The following is a 25099-nucleotide window of genomic DNA, read 5'->3' on the forward strand; positions in this document are numbered from 1 at the left end:
CACCAATGGGAAGCACAGCGGCACAGCGGCTTGGCTCTCATAGCAGAGGATGTGACATGCCATCTCCTCTGCTCTCACTAGCACCAGGTCCCCATGTTGCCCCCAGGGCACGGGGGACTGAACCTGGGATCTCATGCTTGCTGGGCAGGTGCTCTACCACTGAGTCACCAAAGTGAATTTTTAAAAGAAAGATGAGCTGGGCAGTGGTGGCGCACGCCTTTAATCCCAGCACTTGAGAGGCAGAGGCAGGCGGAGCTCTGCAAGTTCAAGATCAGCCTGATTTACAGAGCAAGTCCCAGGACAGGCTCCAAAGCTACAGAAAAACCCTGCCTCAAACAAACAAACAAACAAACAAACAAACAAACAAACAAATAAATAAAATTAAATAAATAAAAAAAGGAAAAAGAAAGATGAAATGCCGTTCACAAGGCTGTGAGAGTAGGTGGATTCCAGCAGTCGCCCAAATACCTAGAATTAGTAGCAGCTCCTGAGCTCGTCCGAGAGCAAAGACAGGAATGAGCCCCCGGCCCCCTCTGTTGACAATGTCATGCACAGTGTTGCAGAATCTTGCTTCTCGCTCTTCGCGCTTCTCATGGATGTGGGTCCCATAGGTAGATTCCTAAATAACAGGTGACATGTGTAAGACCAAGACCATTTTACCCTGGAGAATTCAGAAAAAAAGCTGAGGCTGAGATTCATTTCTTCAACAACGTGGCATTAACCTGAATATATGCTGTTACAGTAATAACTATAAAAAAAAAACCCAAAAAAACAAAAGCGGTAAATAAATTAAATTCCAATCTTAAGGTCAATGTTACAGAAATGGAGCCAGGGAATAGCATAAACTGTTCCTTTTGGGGGCTTGAGAGAGGGCTCAGTGGTTAGGGGCACTGGCTGCTCTTCCAGAAGACCCGAGGAGTTCAATTCCTAGCAACCACATGGTACTCACAACCATCTGTAATGAGACCCGAAGCCCTCTTCTGGTGTGCAGGTATACATGTAGGCAGAACACTGTATACATAATAAATAAATAAATCTTAAAAAACAATGTTCCTTCCTTCCTCAGGGTAACTTTGCTGGATGTTTTATTCTCCGACCCCGGAGAAGTCAAAGCTCCATAAGCAGACGTGGGTCATGGTTCCCGGGTTGGTACTCAGGTGCCATTACTCGGGAACTGCTGCTTTTCCCGGACTCATCCGGAATGCAGATGACAAGGGCCGGCTGCTCACTGCAGCAGCAGCTGGGCCATAAGCCAGGGAAGCCGTGCTAGGGAGCACCAGCTAAGCCACGTGGAGCCTGCTCTGCACAGTGCACAGGCACAGCACCAGGCAGGCGCCCCTCACACTCGGGCAGCTCATGTCCAGGCCAAAGCCAAAGGGACCAAAGGTATTTGATGTTCCTGTGTCTATGACGGGCGCAGAGTATGCCTGTTCCCTGACACTGTGCCAGCCATCACTCCCTCATAGTGCTTCTGAAGACAGCCATCCTCTTGTGTCCTTGAGACCTGAAAACTAAGAAAATGTGACAAGTGTCCCGGGGAAAAGGCCAAAGCACTGCAAAGGCTCTAACACTGTTTAATACGCCCTTCTAACAGCCTCACTAGAAAAGATATGCAGGCCACAGGCAGGCACACCCTGTCTCCTCACACTGCTGAGAGTGACCATGTTTCTAAAACTAGACTAGAATTAACTTCACAGCAAAGGGGTCCCAAGAGAGCCAAGAAAATCTTTACATAAAAAACATAAACTTTCATGTGATTTTTTTTTCCACTAGAAAAAGTTCTGATTCCATTGCATTAACTATAACCCAGTCTGTTAATACTTACAATAATAAGAATGTCTGGCTTAATATTAGGAATTTCAGCAGCCATGAGATGTCTGTCTTCTTGTCTTGAGAAATCACCTGTATACAACAGCTGTGAGAAAGCAAAGCTAGAAAATCAAGACTTGGGAAAGGCTCTGTGTACTGGTAAGTAGCTGATCCCTGAAGTCTAATAGTAAGATTGACTTTAAAAAAGAAAACCCACCTGCTTACACTTGAGGAATTTTAGATGCAATGCTTGCATCTAATTCTAAATGTATAACTAAGTCATGAAGGTCACCCTGTGTTCCTATTACCCAATTTTCCAGAAAAATATATCCCATATCAGTACAATTCCCAGTGAGAACTGAGATCTGCACCCTGCTATTTCTTTTTCTTTTTTTTTTTTTTTTTTTGGTTTTTCGAGACAGGGTTTCTCTGTGGCTTTGGAGCCTGTCCTGGAACTAGCTCTTGTAGACCAGGCTGGTCTCGAACTCACAGAGATCCGCCTACCTCTGCCTCCCAAGTGCTGCGATTAAAGGCGTGCGCCACCACCGCCCGGCTGCACCCTGCTATTTCCTGTTTATTTTTGGTGCCCTGGAGCACAGGACAAGAATAAGCAACCTGACGGCACTGTCCAACTCGTGTGCAGACATTTCAAACAGACGAGCAGCTACAAGGTTCACTAAAACCTGGTTCTCTGCTTTCTGAAGCAGAATCCCTGAAAACTTACAAGGCTTCCCCTCCAGGTTTCATTCAATGGGTATTTTCAAAAAGCTGCTTGGCTGATTCTGGGCTGTAGCCAGAATGCAGACAGCTGCTCTGCATACTAGAGTCCCAGGGCAGCAAGATGGCTGTTAGGAAAGGCAGTGCTTCCCAGCCTGATGACTGGAGTTCAATCCCTGGAACTCACATGGTTGAAGAAATAACTTCAAAGATGTCCTCTTACCTACCTACCTATACACACACACACACACACACACACACACACACACACACAGAGAGAGAGAGAGAGAGAGAGAGAGAGAGAGAGAGAGAGAGAGAGAGAGAACAGACCACTCTGCTCAGGTGTTTACCTGAACCCTTTCGAATCATGGACATACACATGAAAATTTAGTTAACTAACTTCAGCTTTATTGTGTGTGTGGTAAGTAGGTGCATTCCACAGCATGGGGGAGGTCAGAGGGCAACTTTTGGGAGTTGGTTCTTTCCTTCTATTGTGGGCTCTAGGAACTGAATGCAGGTCCTCAAGCTTATACAGAAAACACTTCCACATGCTGAGCAATCTCATCCATCCATGTTTGAGTTTTAAACAGAATCAGTCGCTAAGATGGTTTTTCCTTAACCAGTTTTCTAAGCCACTGAAGTGGACCAAGCCTGCAGTGAATGGCTGGGGAACCAGCTCTGTTATAACAGGGAGGGAACAGTAGTGACGGAGCTTTAGCTTCCTTGTGTCCCAACTCTCTACAAAGCTTGAGGAAGTTTTCACACCTCTCAGGGCAGGAAGCTCTACACTGACTGCTCTTGGGGAGAAGGATCCAAGCTACAGCGTACCTTCACACCTGCAATCTCGATCATAAACATGGCCGCTCCCAGGACGTGGCCAGCATGGTAACACCAGAACTTGATTCCCGCGACCTCCTTAACTTCATGGAAGTTGATGGTTTCAATTTTGTCCATACTTTCTTCTAAGTCCGTCTCCGTGTACAGCATGTCATCTGCTGATATGTTGCTGAAATTGGAGATGACACATGGGTACAGCTTTCCTTAATGCCACGGTCCCTAGAGATGGGCCATAGCTCAGGGATAGAGCATTTGCCGGAAGGCACAGGCTCTAGGCTCAGTCCCCATACTGAAAACTCAACAGCAACAAAGTCTACAGCACTTAGACTCTCAGACAGTTTCCATAACTACAGTACAAAGGAGTGCATGGCTACAAAGCTTAACTGTGAGCCAAGTGTGACTCAAAACCCCTGACCCTGTGGAGCCAAGGTCTCACTAGGCTGCTCAAGCTGACCTTAAACTTGTAACCTCCCTATATGAGCCTAAGGTGGGATCATGGGTTTGTGCTACAAGGCCCAGTTACACAAATCACTCTTTAATACGGCATTCTTAACTTCTATACACATGAACACATGTTTATACACATGGACACGAGGCGGACATTCTCCGCTGGCCTGGAAAAGGATTTCTCTTAATGTTGTGGATAATATCTCCTGAAAACTATAAAAAAGAACTTCACAGACTCTGTAGCCACAATGGATGGCTTCACTGGTTAAGCTGTCTCTTAACGGGCCGCTTTAGGTAAACAACCCACTTGTTCCCACGCTCTGTCTGTAAAGTGGGATTTACAGGGGAGCTGGCATGAGCTGCTGAGGGTGAGAGGGCTGGGCACTGAGGACTCTGGGCACTGGCTAACAGCGTTAGCATTATTAAGCTCTTCCTATCCCCTGTATTTACACATGAGGAGTAACAAACACTGTGGTAGCTACCCAAGTAAAAGTCGACTGCTGAAGGCCAACACTTCACACTGGGGGTGTCACAAACATGCTGGACTCTTTGTGGTAGAGGAGTGGACTGTCAACTTCCCCAGAGAACAGCATCACCTGGTCAGACTGTCCAAAGAACCCCTATGCTTACTGTAGTCAGCCTTAAATGAACAGAATGGCCAAGTGCTACTCACAGAGCATTTCTGTCAAACCTTTTCAGTTCTACACTTACTCAGATCTGAAAGGACGCAAAACCACACACAGACTGAAGTCGGGTGGTGCTGACGCACAGCTGTACTCTGCAGCTAGATTATAGCATCCTTCGAAACAACGCGGCCTGCACCTGACCTGCGAGGATGGGCTGCAGTTTGCAAGCCCCACTGAGGTGACTCACCTGACTTTTTTTTAATTGACTTTTATTGAGCTCTACATTTTTCTCTGCTCCCATCCCTGACTCTCCCCTCCCCTTCAACCTTCTCCCAAGGTCCCAGTGCTCCCAATTTGCTCAGGAGATTTTGTCATTTTTTACTTTCTACTTCCCATGTAGATTAGATCTATGTGAGTCTCTCTTAGTGTCCTCATTGTTGTCTAAGTTCTCTGGGATTGTGATTTGTGGGCTGGTTTTCTTTGCTTTATGTTTAAAAACCACCTATGAGTGAGTACACGTGATAATTGTCTTTATGGGTCTGGGTTACCTCACTTAAAATGATGTTTTCTAGCTCCATCCATTGTCCTGCAAAATTCAAGATGCTGGCACTCGGGAGGCAGAGGCAGGCAGATCTCTGTGAGTTCGAGACCAGCCTGGTCTACAAGAGCTAGTTCCAGGACAGGCTCCAAAACCACAGAGAAACCCTGTCTCGAAACCCCCCCCCCCTCAAAAAAAAAAAAAATTCAAGATGCTGTCATTTTTTTTTTTTGCTGCTGTGTAGTAGTACTCTACTGTGCAAATGTACCACATTAAGAAATGCAAATCAAAATAACTCTGAGATTCCATCTTACACCTGTTAGATTGGCCAAGATAAAAAATACTGATGACAACTTATGCTGGAGAGGTTGTGGGGTAAAGAGAACACTTCTGCATTACTGGTGAGAGTGCAAGCTGGTACAGCCCCTTTGGATATTAGTGTGGCGATTTCTCAGAAAATTAGGAAACAACCTACCTCAAGACCCACTTTGGGGTATATATCCAAAGGATGCTCAACTGTGCCACAATGACATGTGCTCAACTATGTTCATAGCAGCATTGTTTGTCATAGCCAGAACCTGGAAACAACCTAAATGCCCCTCGATCGAAGAATGGATAAGGACTCACCTGACTTTGACGTAGTCTGAGAGGAGCCATCTGTAAATAGCCTTCGTGGCGTGAGTCATAAATGTCCGTCCTTTGAAGCTTGTTTTCTGGAGGAACCAGGGCAGCGCCCCACAGTGATCCAAATGGAAGCTGACAAGGAAACAGGGCCATGAGTGCTCTGGACACTAGAGGCCGGGACCCCAGTGAAGTTCTGCTCAGAGGACAAACTTGTGCCAAGCACATAAAGGCGCTTCCAGGAGACCAAGCAGACGCTTGTCCATTCTCTCCTTCTCCCACAGGGGTCTCAGTAGGTTCGGTAGCTAGTACTTCTACCCTCTGGGCCTTCTCGATACTCCCTCCCCCTCTATCAGTAATCAATTCGAGGGGGACAATGTAAACCTAATCTACACTTGGCAGAATTTTAACAAACAACTTAGTGAAATAAAAGTGAAACTTGCCATCATCTTTAAATGAAGTTCTTCAAGACAGAGTCTTGCTGTGCCACCTGCTCTGGCCTCAGCCTCCCGGGTGCTGGCATTACAGGCGTGTGCCACCTATGTGAAGCTCTTTGAGGGATGGGACAAGACAGCGAGGACTTCCTCGGTGTCAGCTGAGGATGGTCACAGAGGACATGAGCTTTCCAGCACCTCTCGCTGCAAGCACGCACATCTCCCAGCAAGCATCTCTAGCCTCACACAGCGGTGCTGGTTTAGACTTAGAGACCCACACTGTGTTTCCTAATAGAAAATATTTGCTTTTGTTTCTTTCATTTTATTTTTGAGACAAGGTCCCACTATGCAGCTCTGACTGATGGAACTCAAGGGAAGATCAGGCTGGTCTCAAACTCACAGAGATCTGCCTGCCTCTGCCTCCAAGTGTTGGGACTAAAGGGCTGCGCCACCACTCCCAGCTTATTAGAAAACAAAACAAACATCTGCCCAGCAAGATGGCTCAGAGAATATAGGTACTCGCCCCAACCACAGAGTTCAACCACCAGAACCCACAGTGGGAGGGGAAAAGCAGCTCCCACACATTGTCTTCTGATCTCCCCATGAACACTGTGGGAAGTGCACACACACACACACACATATACAGAATAAATGTAAACAAAAGCCCACACCAAATCCTGGGAAGACTGACCTTCACAGAAAGGCTTGAGAAGTGACGCTGTCAATAAAGGGAAACTTACTGACTGATTAGCAGGAGGTCAATCTCAGCAGGGTCGATGAGGTCGATGTAAGGAAGAGCATCCATTCCTTCCAGGCCAGGGTGGATCCCACAGTCCAGCTGAAGGAAGAAAATCTCAGCAAACAGATCTCAAGCTGCTACACATCTGATGAAAACCCATGCAGCAGACAGACCACATTCAGAGGAGCCCAGGGACTGTGCACTCGGACCTCAGTCTCATGAAAGACGAGGTTGTGCCCAAAGCAGCTCTCACGTTTAAGACACAGCTCAGTTAGCAGCACGGGATACAGAACACAAGACATCACTGGGGTTCTTCTTCAAGCTCGTTGTTACCAAACGGTATTTCTAGTCTGTAGATGTGAAGTACTTCTCCCATTAGGGAGAGCATCAACACATTCCTACGAGCTGATGACTGGGGATTTACTCTAAGGGGTTTTATTGCCAAGTTAATAAATTCTTAAATAGCTGGGCAGTAGTGACACAGGTCTTTAATCCCAGCACTCAGGAGACAGAGGCAGGCAGATCTCTGTGAGTTCAAGGCCAGCCTGGTCTACAAGAGCTAGTTCCAGGACAGGCTCCAAAGCAGCACAGAGAAACCCTGTCTTGAAAAACCAAATAAATAATTAAATAAAATAAAACAAAAATAAATAAATCCTTAAGTGAATGACTCAGGTGGGAGCTAGAGATTGCTCAGTGGTTAGGAGCACTGGCTGTTCTTCCAGGGGAACCTGGTTCGACACCCAGCAACCACATGGCGGCTTACAACCAACTACAGCTCTATTTCTAGGGGATCCACTGCCCTCTCTGGCTTCCACGGGCACCAGGCACACACACACAGTGCACAGGTATGGGTATAGGCCAGACACCCATTCAGGTAAATGATTTTTTTAAAACTGGTGACTCTAGGCACATATTGCTGTGTTTTGAAGACTGAGAGAAGTGTTAACACAGAAAGAGGGGAACCAAGGAACAAGAGCCAGTGCCCCACCTCTCTAATGGGACCTTAGAAACCAGGGCTCCTGAGCCCTTCACCTGCCAGGCAAGGAGACGGACCTGGCAGAGCGCCAGCCAGACTGAAGCCACTCGTGGGCGGTGAAAGCTGACACACATTCAGGGCACTTAAATCCTTGATGTCTTCCAAAGGAGTGTGGGGTCAGCAGGTTATCCACACACCTTGGGAGCGGACAAGGACATGGAAGAGACAATGGTCTGGCAGATGTAGTTGGCAGCTTTACAGTCTTACAAGGTATCTTTTTAGGTCACTTAATGCTTTTAGTTACTCAGTACAAGAGTGCTGGCCTTATCCCGTCAGTGTTGACTGCATACATCATGCACACCCCTCTTGGCTGGTGCTGCAGAGATACCTGGTCACTAGGACAGACCTAACAGACAGTACAGAAGAGCTACACTGTTTTCTTGACTGAACAAATGATCACCAGGCTAGGGTATGATTCAGGGGTAGATCGTGTCCTTGGCATTCACAAGGCCCCAAGTTCAATTTCCAGTACCAAACAGCAATGATACCACCAATAATACTTACCATGATTTTTCTCCCTTTGAACTCCAAAATAATGCATGATCTTCCCACTTCTTGCCCAGCGCCACTGCAAACATTCAAAGGGAAAAATGATTAAAAAGCAATTAAAGCAGTCCAAAGCTGCGTTTGGAGGCACATGCCTACAAAACCAGCACTAAGAAGCTACAGTGAGTAAATCAGTGCTCAGTAAGCCTATCTCACTCCACCCCAGTAACATTCAACATAATACGTTAAAACTCTTTCACGACTTAAACAGTCCTCGAGTGATGGCAGCAGTAAATTTTTGAGACAAGACAGAGACACACATTGGAGCACCAGAATGAGCTCCCAAGGTCCCAATGAGGAGCAGAAGGAGGGAGAACATGAGCAAGAAAGTCAGGACCGTGAGGGGTGCACCCACCCACTGAGACAGAGGGACTGATATATTGGGAGCTCACCACGGCTAGCTGGACTGGAACTGAAAAAGCATGGGATAAAACCAGACTCTCTGAACACGGTGGACAATGAGGGCTGATGAGAAGCCAAGGACAATGGCACTGGGTTTTGATCCTACTTCATGTTCTGGCTTTGTAGGAGCCTAGCCAGTTTGGATGCTCACCTTCTTAGACCTAGATGGAGGGAGGAGGACCTTGGACTTTCCACAGGGCAGGGAACCCTGACTGCTCTTTGGACTGGAGAGGGAGGGGGAAAGAAGTGGGGGGAGGGGGAAAGGAGTGGGAGGAGGGGGAGGGAAATGGGAGGCTGGGAGGAGGTGGAATTTTTTTTTTCAATAAAAAATAAAAAAATAAATAAATTTCTGAGACAGATGACAGTTGCAGAGGATGAGTGCTGGGATAGGAAGGGGTGAAAAGTGGCCCTTGGGAGCTGAGGGACATTTAAATGAGCAGTCACACAGCACTTCTAGAACAACCATTTCAGATAAAGTCACCAAGTCACAGCCTGTCATCTGGAGATCACTGTACCAAGCAGCCTGGTCAGTCACCCATGGTTTCAGACCTCCCCTTTCTTGCACATCTTAAGCTAAACATAACTGCAACTTGGTTATCTTTCCCCAAAAATCTAGCTCACAATTCACTCAGTGCTCTCATGCAAGGTACTAAATGCCCAGAGCAGGTGTGCGCCTGACACCATGAGGTAATCAGACCTCAAAGACTTTGTGGTCTGGCAGTAAACAAGTAGGAGATGGACCCATGCATACCCATCCATGCTGGGCTAGCCACGGATTAAGAGATGAAGAAATGATGGTGGAACTCTCCTGAAATCCTAGCACGTAGGAGGTAGGGAGGATCAAGTTGTTTGATGGTCAGAGCTCTGTAAAGCTGAGGCCAGCCTGGTCTAGGGAGAGTTCCAGGACAGCCAGTGATACATAGGGAGCCTCCATCTCAAATTTAAAAATGAATAAATGCCATGCTCGTTTTTTGTTCCCAGTTTAAACTCCTGGGTTCTTATCCAGAGGAATTCCCATTTCATTCCTAAGCCAACTTCTCCACAGAGCTGTCCCTCTGCATTTCCACACCCACTCCACTCACCAGTTGTTCCCAGCTGCTTTTCTGAGATTGTCCTTGCTGCTAAGAACAAGCAGCTCTACTTAACTGGTCCCCTTGGCAGCTACTAGCTCCCTTGTTTAAGGGCTCCTTCAAGTACCAAGCACTTCCCAGCTTCTCCGACTCCACACTCCAGTCTGTCTTGCTGGCTTTCCCATTTCCCCCCACTGGTCTGCCTTGACTCTCTAGCCTCTGAAGTCTCTCCTGGGATCTTTTCCCAGATTCATGGTCCTTACATGTCTGACATGTTGATGACTTCAGAGGTTCTATCTACAGCCCAGACTGTTCTGAATTCTAGACCTCTGACACATACACCTGACATTTAAGCCTCTTTACTGGGGTATCTGCCAGGTACTGCATGTTCAGTATGCCAGGCTAGTTTTTACACTCCTGGACTGGCTCCTTGAGATCAGCTGAGTCTCAGCTCAGGCTTCACCTTCTCAGACCCTTTCTTGACTGCCTACTCTAATGCATCCTTTACTGCAAGTCTCAATCTGCCACCCCACCTCACTGCAGTGCAACACAGATACATTTACGGAGTAGTTCACATATTACAATGGCAGCACTATTAAGATTCACATCTGTCTTGTCCACTGCTGTGCAGCTATGGGGTCTGAAATGCTTGCCAAACTCCCGTATCAGAAGCCTTAGAACTGCTAAGTGAAAGAAACCAAGACAAAGGGCTCATCTTATATGATTCCATTTGTATGAAATGCCTCAAAAAGGCAAATCCAGAGAAGGAAAATAGATTGATGCTGAGGGCTAGGGAAGGTGGGGAGAAATGAGCATGATTCCTAATGGGCTTTAAAAAGGGGTGTGTGTGTGTGATAAAAATGTTCTGGAATTAGGAACTGCAGTTGTAAGAAAGGTTATAAAATTCCTCTGGTACACTTTCTGTCCCAGCTGCACCGTCTGTCCTCTTGTCCCAGCTACACTCCAGCAAGGAGTCTGTAATGTACCCCCTGTGCTTCATGACTGTCCCTGCAGATAACACCTGAGCAGTTACAAACTCCTCAAGACTTTACTTCATCTCTGGAAACCCGATTCTTCCTCCCTCGTCACCTTCCCTTTACCGGCTACGAGTAACTTGTCACCCAGAACTGCCCCAGCTTAATGACATCCAACCAGAGTTTCTTCATTAATCCATCTTTTCAGTCACAGTGGAGTAGGTTTTTGCTTTTTTCTTGTCACAGTGATGATTGAAGCAAATAACATATGTTGCCACTTCACCCAAAAGTGATATTTTTACTGTCCCTTCTTGACGGCTCAGTGGGTCACTAGCAAAAGGCCCACGAGTGCTTCTAAAGAGGGTAGGGGAAGTAGCCACATTTTAATGTAATTCCCACTGCATTATAAAGTTGCTTCAAATCTCTTGTATACTATATCTCTTGTATACAAATCCCTTGGCTAGGGGGCTGGAGAGATTCCTCAGAGGTTAAAATCACTGGCTGCTCTTCCAGAGGTCCTGAGTTCAATTCCCAGCAACCACATGGTGGCTCACAACCATCTGTAATGAGATCTGGTGCTCTCTTCTGGCCTGCAGGCATGCATGCAGACAGAACACTGTATACAAAATAAATTAATTAAAAAAAAAAAACAAACTCACAAATCTCATGGCTACTATAACTGGTATGTTAAATACTCTTAGAATCTCCACAAGGTCCTTCCTAAGGTGGTACCTGACAGCGTGCCCCAAGTCATCTGCTGTTAACCACAGCCGGAGGAACTTGGCCATGAGATGGGACTACGCTCATGTTCCGCTGGAACACTCTGGCTTCTACACTGCCTTTAATTTCTACAAATTCTTTAACACTCGGGTTGTACATCAATCCCACTTTCAGGGTGCGTGAGATATCCTTGCCTCAATCTCAGGAAGTCCCATCTGCAGCCTTTCTGACCCTCGACACAACGCCTCTCCACACCCTTGTAACACATGTCAAAGAAGCATCATTTACTGAGCGCAGCCCATGAATGTTGTTTACACACGAGGAAGTGGCTTCATGAAGGCTACTTCCCTATTAAATAGAATGACTGGGTTTCAGGTCTGACTTCCAAGGTAGCCGGCTCCTGTTTTTACAAACTCATTCCAGCACCGCCCCACCACACACACTTTGGTCTACAATTTAACCAAAGGAGCGACATCAATGAACTCACCCTGTGCCTGGTGAGGTACCTGATACTTGATTAGTGTATATAGGGGGACGGCAGGGACACTCGCTTGCAATCATTGGTAAGTGCTCAGTAAATTTTTTTTTTTTTGGTTTGTTTTTTGAGACAGGGTTTCTCTGTGTAGCTTTGGAGCCTGTCCTCGAACTCGCTCTGTAGACCAAGCTGGTCTCGAACTCACATTGATCCGGCAGCCTTGGCCTCCTGAGTAATGGAATTAAAGGCTTGCGCCACCACCGCCCAGCTTCAGTAAATCTCACCGAATGAATGGATAAAGGATCTAGTTTCTCTCTTTTGAAAAATGTACACATTCACGTGGCGCTAGCTAGTATCTGAAACTGAACGATAATCGTGTGTGGAGTCAAATCGCTCCTCTGCACCAGTACGTTCTTGACCTTTCCAGGCGTGAAGCAATTCTCTGCCAGCATCCCAGAACGCTGAAAGCCCTTTCCACTAAAACCAGACTTTTACGGTAATGGAGCGCTCACTTTCCCTCCGTGACAACTCTGCTTTCTCCTCTGTATTTTCCTTCCGCCTTCTGCTCAGGTCTGAGCTCTAAATGCGCACACTCACAAACCACGTCTTTATTACCCCGGCCATCTGAGCGCACGTGGGGTCTGGAGATCATTAGACAGACGCAGGTCTCCCTTGCACTGCCCTCCTCTACCTGTCGATTCCCTGTGCGAGATCCAGGCTTGTGCTAATTGGCAAACCCTTCTCTATGAAAGCGCCCAACGACCTGGTTTTTCTTTTCTTTTTTTTCAACTTCGACATACCCTCCCGTGGGACTGAAGGAAAAGTAAAATGACATTCAACCTAGCAAGCCCCTCGATCAACATTCTCCAAAACCCGTGAGCCTGGGAGGCCGGGCCCGCAGCTGCCTCCGCGGCGACCCCTCCTGGCTCTCCCACATCCGGGGGCTTCGCTCCCTCGCTAGCTCGTCCCTTACAGGGGTCGGATCAGCAGCTGGTCGCTCTCCTCTGCAGGAATCGCAGACATCGTGGCAGTCTCAGGAGCAGCGTGGACCAGGAACCCGTCCGCAGTCTCTAAGCTGAAAGCACAGCCACGGCGAACCAAGGAAAGAAAAACCCCAGACCACCAATACACAACTTCCGGCGCGCTCTTGCGCCCAGAGCTGGGCTCGTCCCGTCAACTTCCGGTCGGAGTCCGCGGTTCCGCAGGTTCCCCTTTCCGCGCCATTAGGAACTGGAGGCGGGGCCTAAGGACTGCGCCTGCGCAGAACTGGGGCGTGGCCTAGTGGACCTGGGCAGGAGAAGTGGCAAAGCCGGAGCTGGATTCCGAACTGGAGGAGCCGCCTGGCAGGCAGACGCTGCCGAACCATCCCACACCCCGCGAGGCGCGGAAGGCCCGGGGACGAGCGCAGGCGGCGAGGTGAGAACCGGGCCGGGCGGGTGGGGGTGGGTGGGGTCCCCCTGGGTGGGGCCCGGAGCCCGCCGTCCCCACCCCACATCCCGAGGCAGAGACACCGACTGAGTGCCAAGCGGGAGAAGGAAGAGGAGCCTCGGTGCCCGGGTCAGGGAGGGACCCGCGTTCTCGTGACAGATCCGCCGCCCGCCTCCCCGAGGACCAGGCTCAGCGAGGGCCCTGAGGCCTCCCTGTCACTGCTGCTGCACCCCGACACTGGGGTTGGGGTTGGCTGTCTCCATCCTCACTTGTGCGAGGCGTGTGTGCAGAGAGCTTTGGAAGCCTGCTCGTGCCTGGGGCCCCAAGTTAACTTTGTGTTGTGGGGCGAGTTATTGCATCTCTGGCTCGGCTGCCTCCTGTGTACGCAGCTGGGCGTTCCCACTACGCTGAAGGCAGAGATGACCTGGGGGGACCCCGGCTGCTCCTCCTGGGCGGGAGGGAGGGCTAGCAGTTTCTGCAGCGTGCGTTTGGCGATGCTGGATGTTTAGTACTGGTTGTGTTTTGGATAATCACCTCCCAAGTCAATACTTGGTACCCTCCGCTAGCTTATCTATCCACCGAGAACAACCCCAGCCCCGCCTTGAACTAGTTCTTTGAGAGTGAGAGTTTTCAGTAGAAGTATGGCATTTTTTTTAATACGGTGATCTGATGTGCATTCAAGCTGTGGGTCCTTTAGTCCAACCTGGACGTCCAAGGAAGGCTTTCTTAGAAGAGGCCTGAAGTAAGTTGTGAGAGGCAAGTAGCTGCCAGGAGACTTATGAAATAAGTTCTGTGGGAGGAAAGGTTGGAGCACAGCCTAAGAGCACATGGGGAATGCAGTGCCCCTGAGAACCAAGGTGGCTTGGCGTTCCTGAGGGATGAAGTGAGTGTGTAGCCGCTTGTGGAAGACGAGCTTAAGAGTGGGTGGAGAGCCTTGAGTGTCTTGCCAGAGAGATCTGACCTTCTTTAGTCCGTTAATGTGAGGAGCCAGTGACTGCTTTCCTGCAGGCTCTCTGACTTGTATTTGAAGGAAGTCTTTGCCATTGATTTGGCTAAAATGTGGGGCCAGTCAAGTTCTGTAGGATACGATCATTTATCCCAAGAGCTGGCTCAATGGTTACCAGCCTCTACTGCTCTTGCTGAGTTCCAAGCACCCATATCCAGTGGCTTACTACCAGCTCCAGGGGGACCCTACTTCTACACAGTGTTTTGTTTGTTTTTGTTTTTAAGGTAAAGACATCTTATCCACAAAGTATCTTTGTGGGTTCCTTAAATGTGTCAGATTGTGTACTTGGGCATTTTCTATAGATTGAGGATTCATCACCTTCATGTTGCAAAGGATGCCATTAATCCTGCAAAGATGTGGGGCTGGTTACAGAGCCGAGGCAGAGAGCTCTGCTGTGCACTCTGGGACCTGTGTGCTTAATTGGATGTGGGGGGAAGAGCAAGGAGGGACTGGTGACTTTCTGGCTTCTATCAGCGATGGCTTAATTGCCTGAGTAGGAGAGACGAGGGAGGAGCATGTCTGGAGGGAGGGTGGGATGCTCAGTCTTTGACAGTTTTGCATTTGGTGAACCTGTGTAACACCCAGCTGACACAGCATCCCCAGGCTCATTTTCATATGTGAATAACTTAGAACCAAGAGTAATTTGTTTAAGTACATGCATCCAGAATAGCAGGAGATACCAAAGACTAATCAATAATCTTTCCCCCTCGAGTTCCGGGATTGATGCTGGGAAGTAAGTTTTCATGATATCCAAGAAAAACGGCAATAGCCAATTGGAAACCTACTTATTCTTTCAACTCCAATTTTGTTTTCTTTAAATTTAGAAGTGACTTACTGAGTTAAGTAAACAACCTCCCCCCTTTCCCCTTTAAATGTTTACCATCCACTTGTGCTGAATCCTTCCAAGGAGATTGCTCTAGCGTTTATCTCCAGGTCCTCGCTTTGCTCTAAAGGCCTTTTTCTATGGAAAGAAAAAGGCATATTTCAGGCATGAAATGTAGTCCCTGCCTGTCACCCCAGCCCTTGGGAAGCTCCGACAAGAGGATCATGAGTTTAAGTTTAGCCTGGGCTACACAGCAAGATTCTGTCTCAAAGGGTGTGGTGGTGCCTGCCTATAATCTCAACATCCTAGAGCTCTGCAGAGGTGGAAGAATCAGGAGTTCGGGTCATCCTAGGTCATACATTGAGTTCGAGGCCAGCTTGGCCTGAGAGATGCCATCTCAAAATAATAGGGGTGTGAGTGTGTGTGTGTGTGTGTGTCTGTGTTGGCACAGTCTTCATCTAGGATGTGCAGATGCTCTTACCTTGCCACTCTCCCAAGTACCTGCGGTCACTGGATCTCAGTATCTTTGTTGATAATGTGTCATAAATTTTATTTTCGTCATTCTGAATCAACTGAAAAGTAAGGCATCTATCCAGATCTTTGAGAGCTGGATGATGTGTGTTCGTCTGAGAAAAAGTACTTTTCAGCTATGACTGCTGACAGGGTTTTTTGTTTGTTCACTTTTTGTAAATAATTTAAAATAATTACTTGGTTTTTTTGTTTTCTTTTTTTAAATATTTATTTATTATGTATACAATATTCTGTCTGTGTATATGACTACAGGTCAGAAGAGGGCACCAGACCTCATTACAGATGGTTGTGAGCCACCATGTGGTTGCCGGGAATTGAACTCAGGACCTTTGGAAGAGCAGGCAATGCTCTTAACCTCTGAGCCATCTCTCCAGCCCCTAATTACTTGTTTTTATGTGTATTAGTGTTTTGCCTGCAATGTATGTATATGAGCCACATGTGTGCCTGGTGCCTACAGAGGCCAGAAAAAGGCATTGGATTCCCGGGAACTGGAGTTGTGGACTGTTGTGAGCTGCCGTTTGGGTGCTGGGAGCTAAACTCGGCAACTGCTCTTCGCCGTTGAGCCAACTCTGCTACCCTGGTTTTTTGTAAATTTTATGTATGCATATATGTATGTATTTAATGTGTATGTGTCCTTTGTGTGTATACGCAATAGGTATGCAGTTACATCAGAGACCAGAAAAGTACACTGGTTCCTCCGGAGCTAGGACTGCGGTGGTTTTGAGCCACCTGAGGTCAGTGCTGGGAACCGAAATCAGGTCCTCTAGCAGGCGGCAGGCGCTCCAACTCTCCTTGCCTTCTGTAAGTCTTTAAGGGAGCAATAGGGAGTGAGCCAGGTTCTCACACATTGCTGGGCAAGTGCTGAACCACACAGCCACATTCCCAGAGCAGCACCCGAGGGAAGTAGGGCGAACACATCCACAGGCCTGGAAAGGCTGATGGTTTCTGTCTGTGCTGTGTGGAACATGATCTGCTGCTGATTTTCCTTCTTTTTGCTTTTTGAGACTCGATGTATGTAGCCCTGGCTGGCCTATAACTCACTCTATAGACCAGGCTGGCCTCAAACTCAGAGATCTGCCTGCTTCTGCTTCCCGAGTGCTGGAATTGAAGGCGTGCGCCTCCACCGCGGCTGATGTTGCTTTTCTTGACAATGCTGGAAACACTTCTTCTTCCAGGGCATCATCTTGGGATCAAGCTATGGTGAAAGATGTTTCGCAAAGGCAAGAAGCGGCACAGCAGCAGCAGTTCCCAGAGCAGTGAAATCAGCACGAAGAGCAAGGTTAGAGAAGAGGGCAGGTCAGAGGCACAGAGCGCTGAGGGGGGCACTCCTAACTGGCTCTGGGCACAGTGCTGGCCATGCTAGGACCCGAGTCATCACCTTACCTAACACTCTCTGTTTGCTCAAACTTTATTATTTTGGTAATTTTCTGAAATTCTTAAATTCATTCAGCTAAATGGGACTAAAGCTATGTGTGGTGTCATTAGAACACACTGATTTAACATTTAAAAAAAAATACTTTTTAAACTTTTTGTTTGAGAGATTGAGGTGAGTGTGTGCCTCAGCACACAGGTGGAGGTCAGAGGAACAATTGGCAGGAGATCTAGGCTTCTGTCCCAGTTAGGTTTCTATTGCTATGAAGAGACACCATGACCATGGCAACTCTTATAAAGGAAAACATTTAATTGGGGTGGCTTACAGTTCAGAGGTTTAGTTCATTATCATCATGGCAGGGAGCATGGTGGCATGCAGGAAGACATGGTGCTGGAGAGCTGAGAATTCTACATCTTTGCTCTGCAGGCAACAGGAAGTGAACTGTGTGCTGATTGTAGCTTGAGCATAGGAGACCGCAAAGCCCGCCTCCACAGTGACACGCTTCCTCCAACAAGGCCACATCTCCTAACAGTGCCACTACCTATGGGCCAAGCATTCAAACACATGCATCTGTGGGGGGCATTTCTGTTCATATCACAGGTTCTTCCGTGTAGGGATTGAACTCAGGTTGTCAGACTTGGGCAGCAAGTGCCCTTACCTCAGTGACTTGCATGCAGCCTCTTTTCTACCCTATCCTCCTGCAGATAGGGTCCCAGGTAGCTCAGACTGGCCTCAAACTCACAGCAAGGAGCCCTGCAGCATAACTTTCCTCTGCTGATCCTCCCCTCCCATGTGCGGGAATTACATGCATGGGCCAAAATGCCTGACTATACTTTTTATTTAATTATTTTTTCAAGATGTACTTTTAGTTATCTGTGTATAAATGGGGAGTTATATGCAGGGGAGTGTGGCTGCCTACAAAGTCTAAAAGAAGGCACTGGAACCCAGAGACTGGAGCAGTGGTTCTGAGTTGTTGTGGATGCTGGGAACTGAACTCAGGTCCTCTAGAAAAGCTGTACCATTTCAGCAGCTCATAAAATATTATCTTTAAAAGATAGAAATTGCAGGCACTGAGGGGTGAGATCTCCCGGAGTCTAGGGTTTGTTGTGCACTTAACAGCCTTTCACAGCAAGCTCAGTTAAGTCCTATGGACCAGAGACTGAAGGCTGCCTGGCAGTACCAGCGGATGTATGGAAATCAGAGCTTCCCCAGAGCCTTTTCTAAAGACACAGTGACACCAACAGTGGAGTCCGGTGCAACCAAGCATGTCGTTTTGTTGTTCTGTTTACATCTACAGCCATGCTGTCTGACAACCGCGAGCCTGCTGCAGCCAGAAACTAGGGGGAAAATCGCAGAGGACCAGATTAGGAACCCCTCTCAGTGCTGGACAGAGACGTTGCTCGCCGGCTGGCTTTCTACACAGGGGTTCTTTTGAGGTTCCATGGAAATAACAGGACAGCAAAGGCTCCGAGTATGAGGCAGAGTCAGGGAGGGGAGCTAGTGGCTGAGCCCTAGACTGAGGATGCTGACCACACGTGTATCTGGTGTCACGTGGTTTCCAGAGCAGTCATGTGTTGCTGTGGAAAATGTCTTCAGCTGCAGTCAGTCTGCTTGAACACTTGACCAGATATTGTGTCAGCTCAGCTTAGTAAGAACTTGCATCAGAGAAGACATACATATGTCTTACTGTGTTTCTTCTCAGTCTGTGGATTCCAGCCTCGGGGGGCTTTCGAGATCCAGCACTGTCGCCAGCCTTGATACGGACTCCACCAAAAGTTCAGGTAAGAGGGCCGGGTGACCTGGTGACTGACCTTGTGTTTTATTCTCGTGGCTCTATGTGGCAGAGCTAGGTCTCCTTTCCTGGTTTTTCTCCCTTTGCCACTTCTGGGCAGTTCAGACATGGTGAGACAGGGGAAGGTCTGTGTGGTAGGAGCTTGCCAAAGGCACGCAGTGTCCTCAGTGGATCTGAGAGCAAGCATTTGAAAGCATCTGGGCCAAGGACTTAGCAGTTTCAAAACCGCCTTTTAATAGGTAGCAGGGACTGAATTATACTTGGGCTTAAATGGTTTTAGGGATTGGGCAGGTGTTAGTGGCAAAGGGTTTAGGACCCACTAACCTCAAAGGCTGCGTCCAGAGACCCTCACTGAGATGACAGCTGACACAGGCAAATGAGGCCATGTGTCCCAGACACAGCCGCCTGAAATTGGTAGTGCCTTAGAAACTAAGAGACTCCTATCAAGCGCTGTAAATAGCTGGTAATTGGAAGTGCAGTGAATTCATTCTCACCGCGCCTAAACTAATGCTGTCACATAGAAGTCGTTATCTTGACCTCCAGGTGTCAAGAGATTGGCATTGTTTCCATACACAAACAGAGTAAACATAATTGCACTGCACTTCCTTAGCATGGCAGGTGTCACAAGTGGTTTGTGGGAGTTTCCGAACTAGCTAGAGTTTGTTGCCATCTATTACGGGACTTCTGACATTATCCTATATGCACATGTTTAAATATGTAGATCTGAATGAGAGAGCAGGCGTCCTGAATCATGAAATAAAGTAGAAGGAATCCAAAGTAGTAGTTATATATTATAAAGGTAGCATTTCCTATCTAGTTGACTTTTAAATATTTTCTTATTTTGAAATGAAGGTTATCAGTATTTATTTGCCCCAGTCATTGAGGCTTTTATATATCAGTCAATCGCTGAGGAAAGAGTGTTAATAAAATTTTAAGTTCCTCCCTATTATACCAAGAAATCTTCCATTTAGAAACTAGTAGCTAAGAAGCCGGGTGCAGACGCAGGCATGGAAGTGCCCACTTTTAATCCCAGTGCTTAGAAGCAGATGAATCTCTATGAGTTTGAGGCCAGCTTGGTCTACATAGTAAGTTCCAAGCTAGCCAGAGCTAGATGGTTAAGACCCTGCTTCGAAAGCCAGTTGAAAAAAAAAAAAAAAAGGGCTGGAGAGATGGCTCAGAGGTTAAGAGCATTGCCTGTTCTTCCAAAGGTCCTGAGTTCAATTCCCAGCAACCACATGGTGGCTCACAACCATCTGTAATGGGGTCTGGTGCCCTCTTCTGGCCTGCAGGCATACACAAAATAACAGATACATAATAAATAAATAATTTAAAAAAAAAATCAAACAAAAAGCTAACTTGGTGGTGGAGTACGCTTTTAATCCCAGCACTCTTTGAGAGGCTGGGACAGGCAGCTCTCTGTGCTTCTGAGCCATCCTGGTGAACAGAATGAGTTTGTTTCAAAATTGGTTTGTTTGAAACGGGCCAGGGATTGCTCAGAGGCTAAGAGCACTGGTTGCTCTTGCAGAGGGCCCTGGTTTGATTCCCAGGTACCATATGGCAGCTTACAACTGCCTGCAACTCCAAGTCCAGGGGATCCATTCCCCTTTTCTGGCCTTTGCAGGTAAAGTACCTGCACAAGTAAAATCAAAAGAAATCTTTTAAAAAGAGAAAACCTTCTGTAATGTAGGCACTGTTGTTCGTGTCTATTATAATTTTAGGACAAAGCAACAGTTTAGACACGTGCGCCGAGTTTCGAATAAAGTACGTTGGTGCCATCGAGAAACTGGACCTGTCCCAGGGGAAGAGTCTCCAAGGACCACTAGACCTGATAAATTACATAGATGTTGCCCAGGTGAGTGACAGAACAAAACCCGACTCCAGTGGAAGCCTCTGGCCATGCTGGTGCTGAATGTATGTTGAAGGAGAATGTTTCCCGGGTCCACTGCAGGGTGCTCACCATCTGTGGCTGGAGCCTGGCGCTCATCCTGGGGCAGCTTTGAGTCTTAGACCGTGCAAGGTGCCCTGAGATGGAGCCTCATAGGGGGAAAGTTTCTTTACCCAGGCATAAAACATTTACATTATCCGTTTGACCTGGCTCCGGGTTTACTGAAAAACTGATTGTGCTCACTGCTTAGACGGTAGATTCTTCTAAAACAACCTGTCAAAGCCTTCCTCTACTGAAATGGTTTCACTGATTTAAAAACTCATGACATGGACCAAAAATATCTTTTCTTTAGTTGTTATTGTTTTGTTTGGTTTTTTCCAGACAGTTATTCTCTGTAGTTCTGGCTGTCCTGGAACTCTAGATCAGGCGGGCCTTGAACTCAGAGATCCAACTGCCTCTGCCTCCTGAATGCTGGGTGTGTACTACCAAGCCCAGCATGTGTCTCATTTTTTTATAGTCCATTTCCACAAGAATTAAGGTGAGAGGGGCTTCAAAAATGTACTCAGGTCAGGAAAATAAGAATACAAAAAATAATTATCATAGGGCTGGAGAGGTAGCTTGGTGGTTAAAAGCTCTGGCTGCTCCCGCAGAGGTCCCAGGTTCTGTTCCAGGACCAAGATGGCACTCACAGCCACCTTAACTGCAGCTCCAGAGGACCAGCCCTCTCTTCCAGCTTCCCCAGGTACTGCTTGCTCATGGCACACATACATACATGGAGGCAAAACACCCACATACATTGACAGATAGATACATAAATAGATATCTTGTAATCTTATATATATATATATATATCTTACAAAATTCTACTTGTAGCAAAATTAAGGTAGCACCATACTGTTTATAAAATAAAATTATGCCGGGCAGTGGTAGCGCACACCTTTAATCCCAACACTTGGGAGGCAGAGGCAGGTGGATCTCTGTGAGTTTGACGCCAGCCTGGTCTACAAGAGCTAGTTCCAGGGCAGCTAAGACTATTCCACAGAGAAGCCCTGTCTTGGAAACCCAAAAATAAATAAATAAATAAATAAATAAATAAATAAATAACAAATAAATATGAGATCTATACTCATACCTTTACACTTCAGGAGGCAGAGACAGGTGGATCTCTGTGAGTTCAAGGCCATCATGGTTTGTGTAGGAAGAGCCCCAGAACATCCAGGACAACACAGAGAACCCAAAGTCTCTTAGTCACAGAGACTGGGCCTACTGACTACTATCTTTGTGGCCATAAAGAAAGGTATTTGCAAGGAAAAATAGTGAATCTAATTTGCAATTTAGCAGAATTTTTGATAGAGCCTGTTCTTGTCACTGCATAAGACTTGGAATATGGTCATTCAAACAGCCTAAGTGACAAGTACTCTGTTATACGAAAGATGCTCAAAATTATATTAGTGCTCCCTCTGTTCTGTAAGAATGGCCGGATGGCTCATCCATTGCAGAGCTTTTATTTGATAAAACGCCATTATTGACAGCAGCATTATTTTGAGTCTGAGATCTGTGAGAATGATTGGCAAGGCATTGCAGATACTCAGAGGGCCAGGAATTGAGGCATCTGGCCATGGCTCAATTACTGTAATTCATCAATTCCACAAAAGCATTTGCAATGCAGAACACCTATTATCTGCCAGCAATATCTTTTTGAGAGAAGACAAATTAGGCAGCATTCTTAGATAGATGAGGCCGGCTGATGGGTATGATCGGTTATCACCGGCTGCTTTGTTTCTCAAGAGCTCATCCTGCTGATAGATGACTTTCTGAGCTTTGTTAACTCATTAACAGCTTGTCACCTGGAGCCCTGGGAGCCTTAGCTAGCAAGATGTATCTCAGCAGTCAGAAAACACCGTGAGAAAGATGGCTCCTGCTACCCAACTTCCTCCTCACTCCTTGTGCTGACATGAAGATGAGCTTTGAGGATCTGTAAATCTAAACAGTGTAAATGCTGCTTGTTTTAAGACAAGGCACACACACAGTCCTGGCTGTCCTGAAACTACGGACCAGGCTGGCCTTGAACTCACAAAATCCTCCTGCCTCTGCCTCCCGAGTGCTGGGACTAAAAGCTTGTGCCAGCATTCCTGGTTTAATAGTGTAAGTATTTCAATGTCACCAGGATCTGTGGCTAGGATCTCTATTTGTCATTAGGGTTTACATTACAAAGGACAGAACAGTACAGAGAGGATCGATCTGAATTTGGGGGAAATGCTTGTGTAGATGGAACTCTAAAGGGCCCAAGGCTGTGACAACCAGAGACCAGAAGCAACTAATTAAACTTGAGGGGACTGTGCCATTTTAATGTGTGCGCTGTGATTTATTTCCACTCTGCAGCAAGATGGAAAGTTGCCTTTTGTTCCCCTGGAGGAGGAGTTTATTCTGGGCGTTTCCAAGTATGGCATAAAAGTCTCAACCACGGATCAGCATGTAAGTGCAGTGCTCATTCTAGGGAATCGGGAGCCCTAGCCTTTCAGGGTGCACTTGGACCTGGGTCTCCCGGGTCCTGGGTGGTTGCTGGTGTTAAGCTCTGCCCATTACTTAGGGACAGCAGGGGCTCCTTTTGTATTTTCCACATATGTGCAGGCACCCCATGTCATTTGAAAGTAGCTGTTGGTTGACGTGGAGGCCAGGCAGAGGTGAGGACAGTATAGATGACCTTGTTCCTGTTTCTCTGGGTTTAAACAGGAAAATGTGATCCCGAGAGCAAGCCACTCTATAACTAGGCATACCAGTGTCCCTTTGGCTGGGAAGCTGTGTAGTTCTTTCTCCCAGATCCACGGACCAGTCTTTTCTAGCCTCCCAGTGCCCTTTGCATGGGGAAAATGTGTTTTCTGAGAACTGCGAAACGCTGGCAGCCACGTCCCAGCTTTCTGAAGGTCTTGTGATTTCCACAGGGTGTTCTGCATAGGCATGCCCTGTATTTAATCATCCGGATGGTGTGCTACGATGATGGCCTGGGAGCCGGGAAGAGCTTGCTGGCACTCAAGACCACAGATGCAAGCAATGAAGAATACAGCCTGTGGGTTTACCAGTGTAACAGCCTGGTGAGACATCTTGATTTGTTCTTGTTCAGCAGGTGACATGGTGACTGTGACTCTCCCACAGCTTGCAAAGGTTCTCCAAGTGGTCATCAGCAAGCGGAAGGAGTAAACCCCTGGGTCAGCAGCTACTCAGGCTGGGTACTGCTCCTGCCGAGCAAGCAACACTGACCTGGGCTGGGTCAGGGCTCCCTCCACTCCTGAGCCGCCATCCTCTCAGGTTCAGGGCTTAGTAGCAGCCATTACTGTCCGCCATCTCAGGAATGTTCACAGGCTGGGCAGGTGCTGCTGATGTGTAGATTTCGGGGGAAGTAATGAGGTATTCGGGAAAGTCAGCTAGTTTCCAGAGAGATGTATCATCTCTGTTCTCTTTTTGTCCATTTCCTTGAGAATCCTGTGCACTTTGTTTTGATCATATTTGCAGCAGTGTGTCTCTTTGTACAATGCAGGAGCAAGCCCAAGCAATCTGCAAGGTCTTATCCACAGCCTTTGACTCTGTGTTGACATCCGACAAGTCCTGACCTCTGCAGTCCCATGGAAACTGGCCCATCCGAGAGCTCGCCTGGTCCTGCATCTTTCTGCTTTGGATCTGCAGTGGTGACCTATGAGAGGGCATAAAGCCCCGGCCCAGTGTTCTAAAGGAAGTGTGACGTGTGAGATGTCAGTGGTCATTCAGAGGTGTCACTAACAGTAGGATAACTGCCAATAAATTACCTACTTTCTGGGCTAAGAGGAAACCTTGGGGCTGGACAGGTGGCTCAGGAGTTAGAAGCACTTGTAGAAGACGTGGGTTCAGTTCCCAGCACCCACAAGGTGGCTCAAAACTGCCTGTAACTCCAGTTCCTGGACAGTGCATACACGCAGCCAGTCATGCATACATATAATAAAATCTAAAAATAAGATAATAAAGAAACTTCTGTTGTCTTTTTAGAATGTACCCAGACGTAATTAATACTGATGTGTCATAGACGATTGCTCTGAGTGATACTTGCATGCTGTACCGACCCAGAGACTTGGGGTTACTTACTTGGAAGTCTGGGTTAGGGGCAGGCATAGGCATAACTGGGGACCTCGATTTCACATGACCTTGGAGTAGCAACAGCAGTGTCAAGATGACAAGCACCCTAACTGAAAGGTCCCATCTGTATACTACCCAGCACACGGGAGTTCATCTCAGAGTCCAGA

The 25099-nt window shown here is 47.3% G+C and overlaps 2 protein-coding genes and 1 non-coding gene across 5 annotated transcripts in view; 1 reads left to right on the forward strand and 2 right to left on the reverse strand.

Annotated features, from left to right (window-relative positions):
• Cpsf3 (cleavage and polyadenylation specific factor 3) overlaps nt 1-13196 on the reverse strand; it is a 32055-nt gene extending 18859 nt beyond the window's left edge. For both annotated transcript variants that reach the window (XR_009058369.1, XM_057789754.1), the window contains exons 1-7: nt 12965-13196; nt 8309-8372; nt 6770-6867; nt 5602-5730; nt 3355-3532; nt 1826-1915; nt 469-619 (exon numbers count right to left, since the gene is read on the reverse strand). Coding sequence is in view for 1 of the 2 variants with exons in the window: in XM_057789754.1 (XP_057645737.1) it covers nt 469-619; nt 1826-1915; nt 3355-3532; nt 5602-5730; nt 6770-6867; nt 8309-8372; nt 12965-13014 (760 nt within the window). In the remaining variant the exon portion in view is untranslated. The remainder of the gene's footprint in view (nt 1-468; nt 620-1825; nt 1916-3354; nt 3533-5601; nt 5731-6769; nt 6868-8308; nt 8373-12964) is intronic.
• Nucleotides 11032-11160, reverse strand: LOC130889786 (small nucleolar RNA SNORA21). Its single transcript, XR_009058642.1, has one exon. It is a non-coding gene; the product is annotated as a small nucleolar RNA SNORA21 (small nucleolar RNA).
• Nucleotides 13197-13266: 70 nt separating the features above from the next.
• Itgb1bp1 (integrin subunit beta 1 binding protein 1) lies at nt 13267-24828 on the forward strand. 2 transcript variants are annotated; one of them, XM_057789799.1, is made up of 7 exons: nt 13267-13407; nt 16955-17058; nt 18854-18932; nt 20662-20795; nt 23211-23303; nt 23771-23920; nt 24364-24827. In XM_057789799.1, the coding sequence occupies exons 2-7, from the start codon at nt 16987-16989 to the stop codon at nt 24433-24435; spliced, it is 600 nt and encodes a 199-aa protein (XP_057645782.1). In that variant the 5' UTR covers nt 13267-13407; nt 16955-16986; the 3' UTR covers nt 24436-24827. The 2 variants fall into 2 exon arrangements, with proteins under 2 accessions (XP_057645782.1, XP_057645789.1); XM_057789806.1 differs by lacking the exon at nt 13267-13407 and having other exon boundaries at nt 24364-24828.
• The last annotated feature ends 271 nt before the right edge of the window (nt 24829-25099 follow it).

This window comes from Chionomys nivalis, chromosome 1 (genome assembly GCF_950005125.1).
Source record: "Chionomys nivalis chromosome 1, mChiNiv1.1, whole genome shotgun sequence".
NCBI lineage: Eukaryota > Metazoa > Chordata > Mammalia > Rodentia > Cricetidae > Chionomys > Chionomys nivalis.

Bases quoted from the DNA above. Each gene is read 5' to 3' on its own strand.
- Itgb1bp1 (XM_057789799.1), top strand. From the start codon at position 16,987: ATGTTTCGCAAAGGCAAGAAGCGGCACAGCAGCAGCAGTTCCCAGAGC. The intron at 18,933-20,661 runs GTAAGAGGGCCG...TTATAATTTTAG, and splicing joins GGACTCCACCAAAAGTTCAG to GACAAAGCAACAGTTTAGAC. The intron at 23,304-23,770 runs GTAAGTGCAGTG...TGATTTCCACAG, and splicing joins TCTCAACCACGGATCAGCAT to GGTGTTCTGCATAGGCATGC.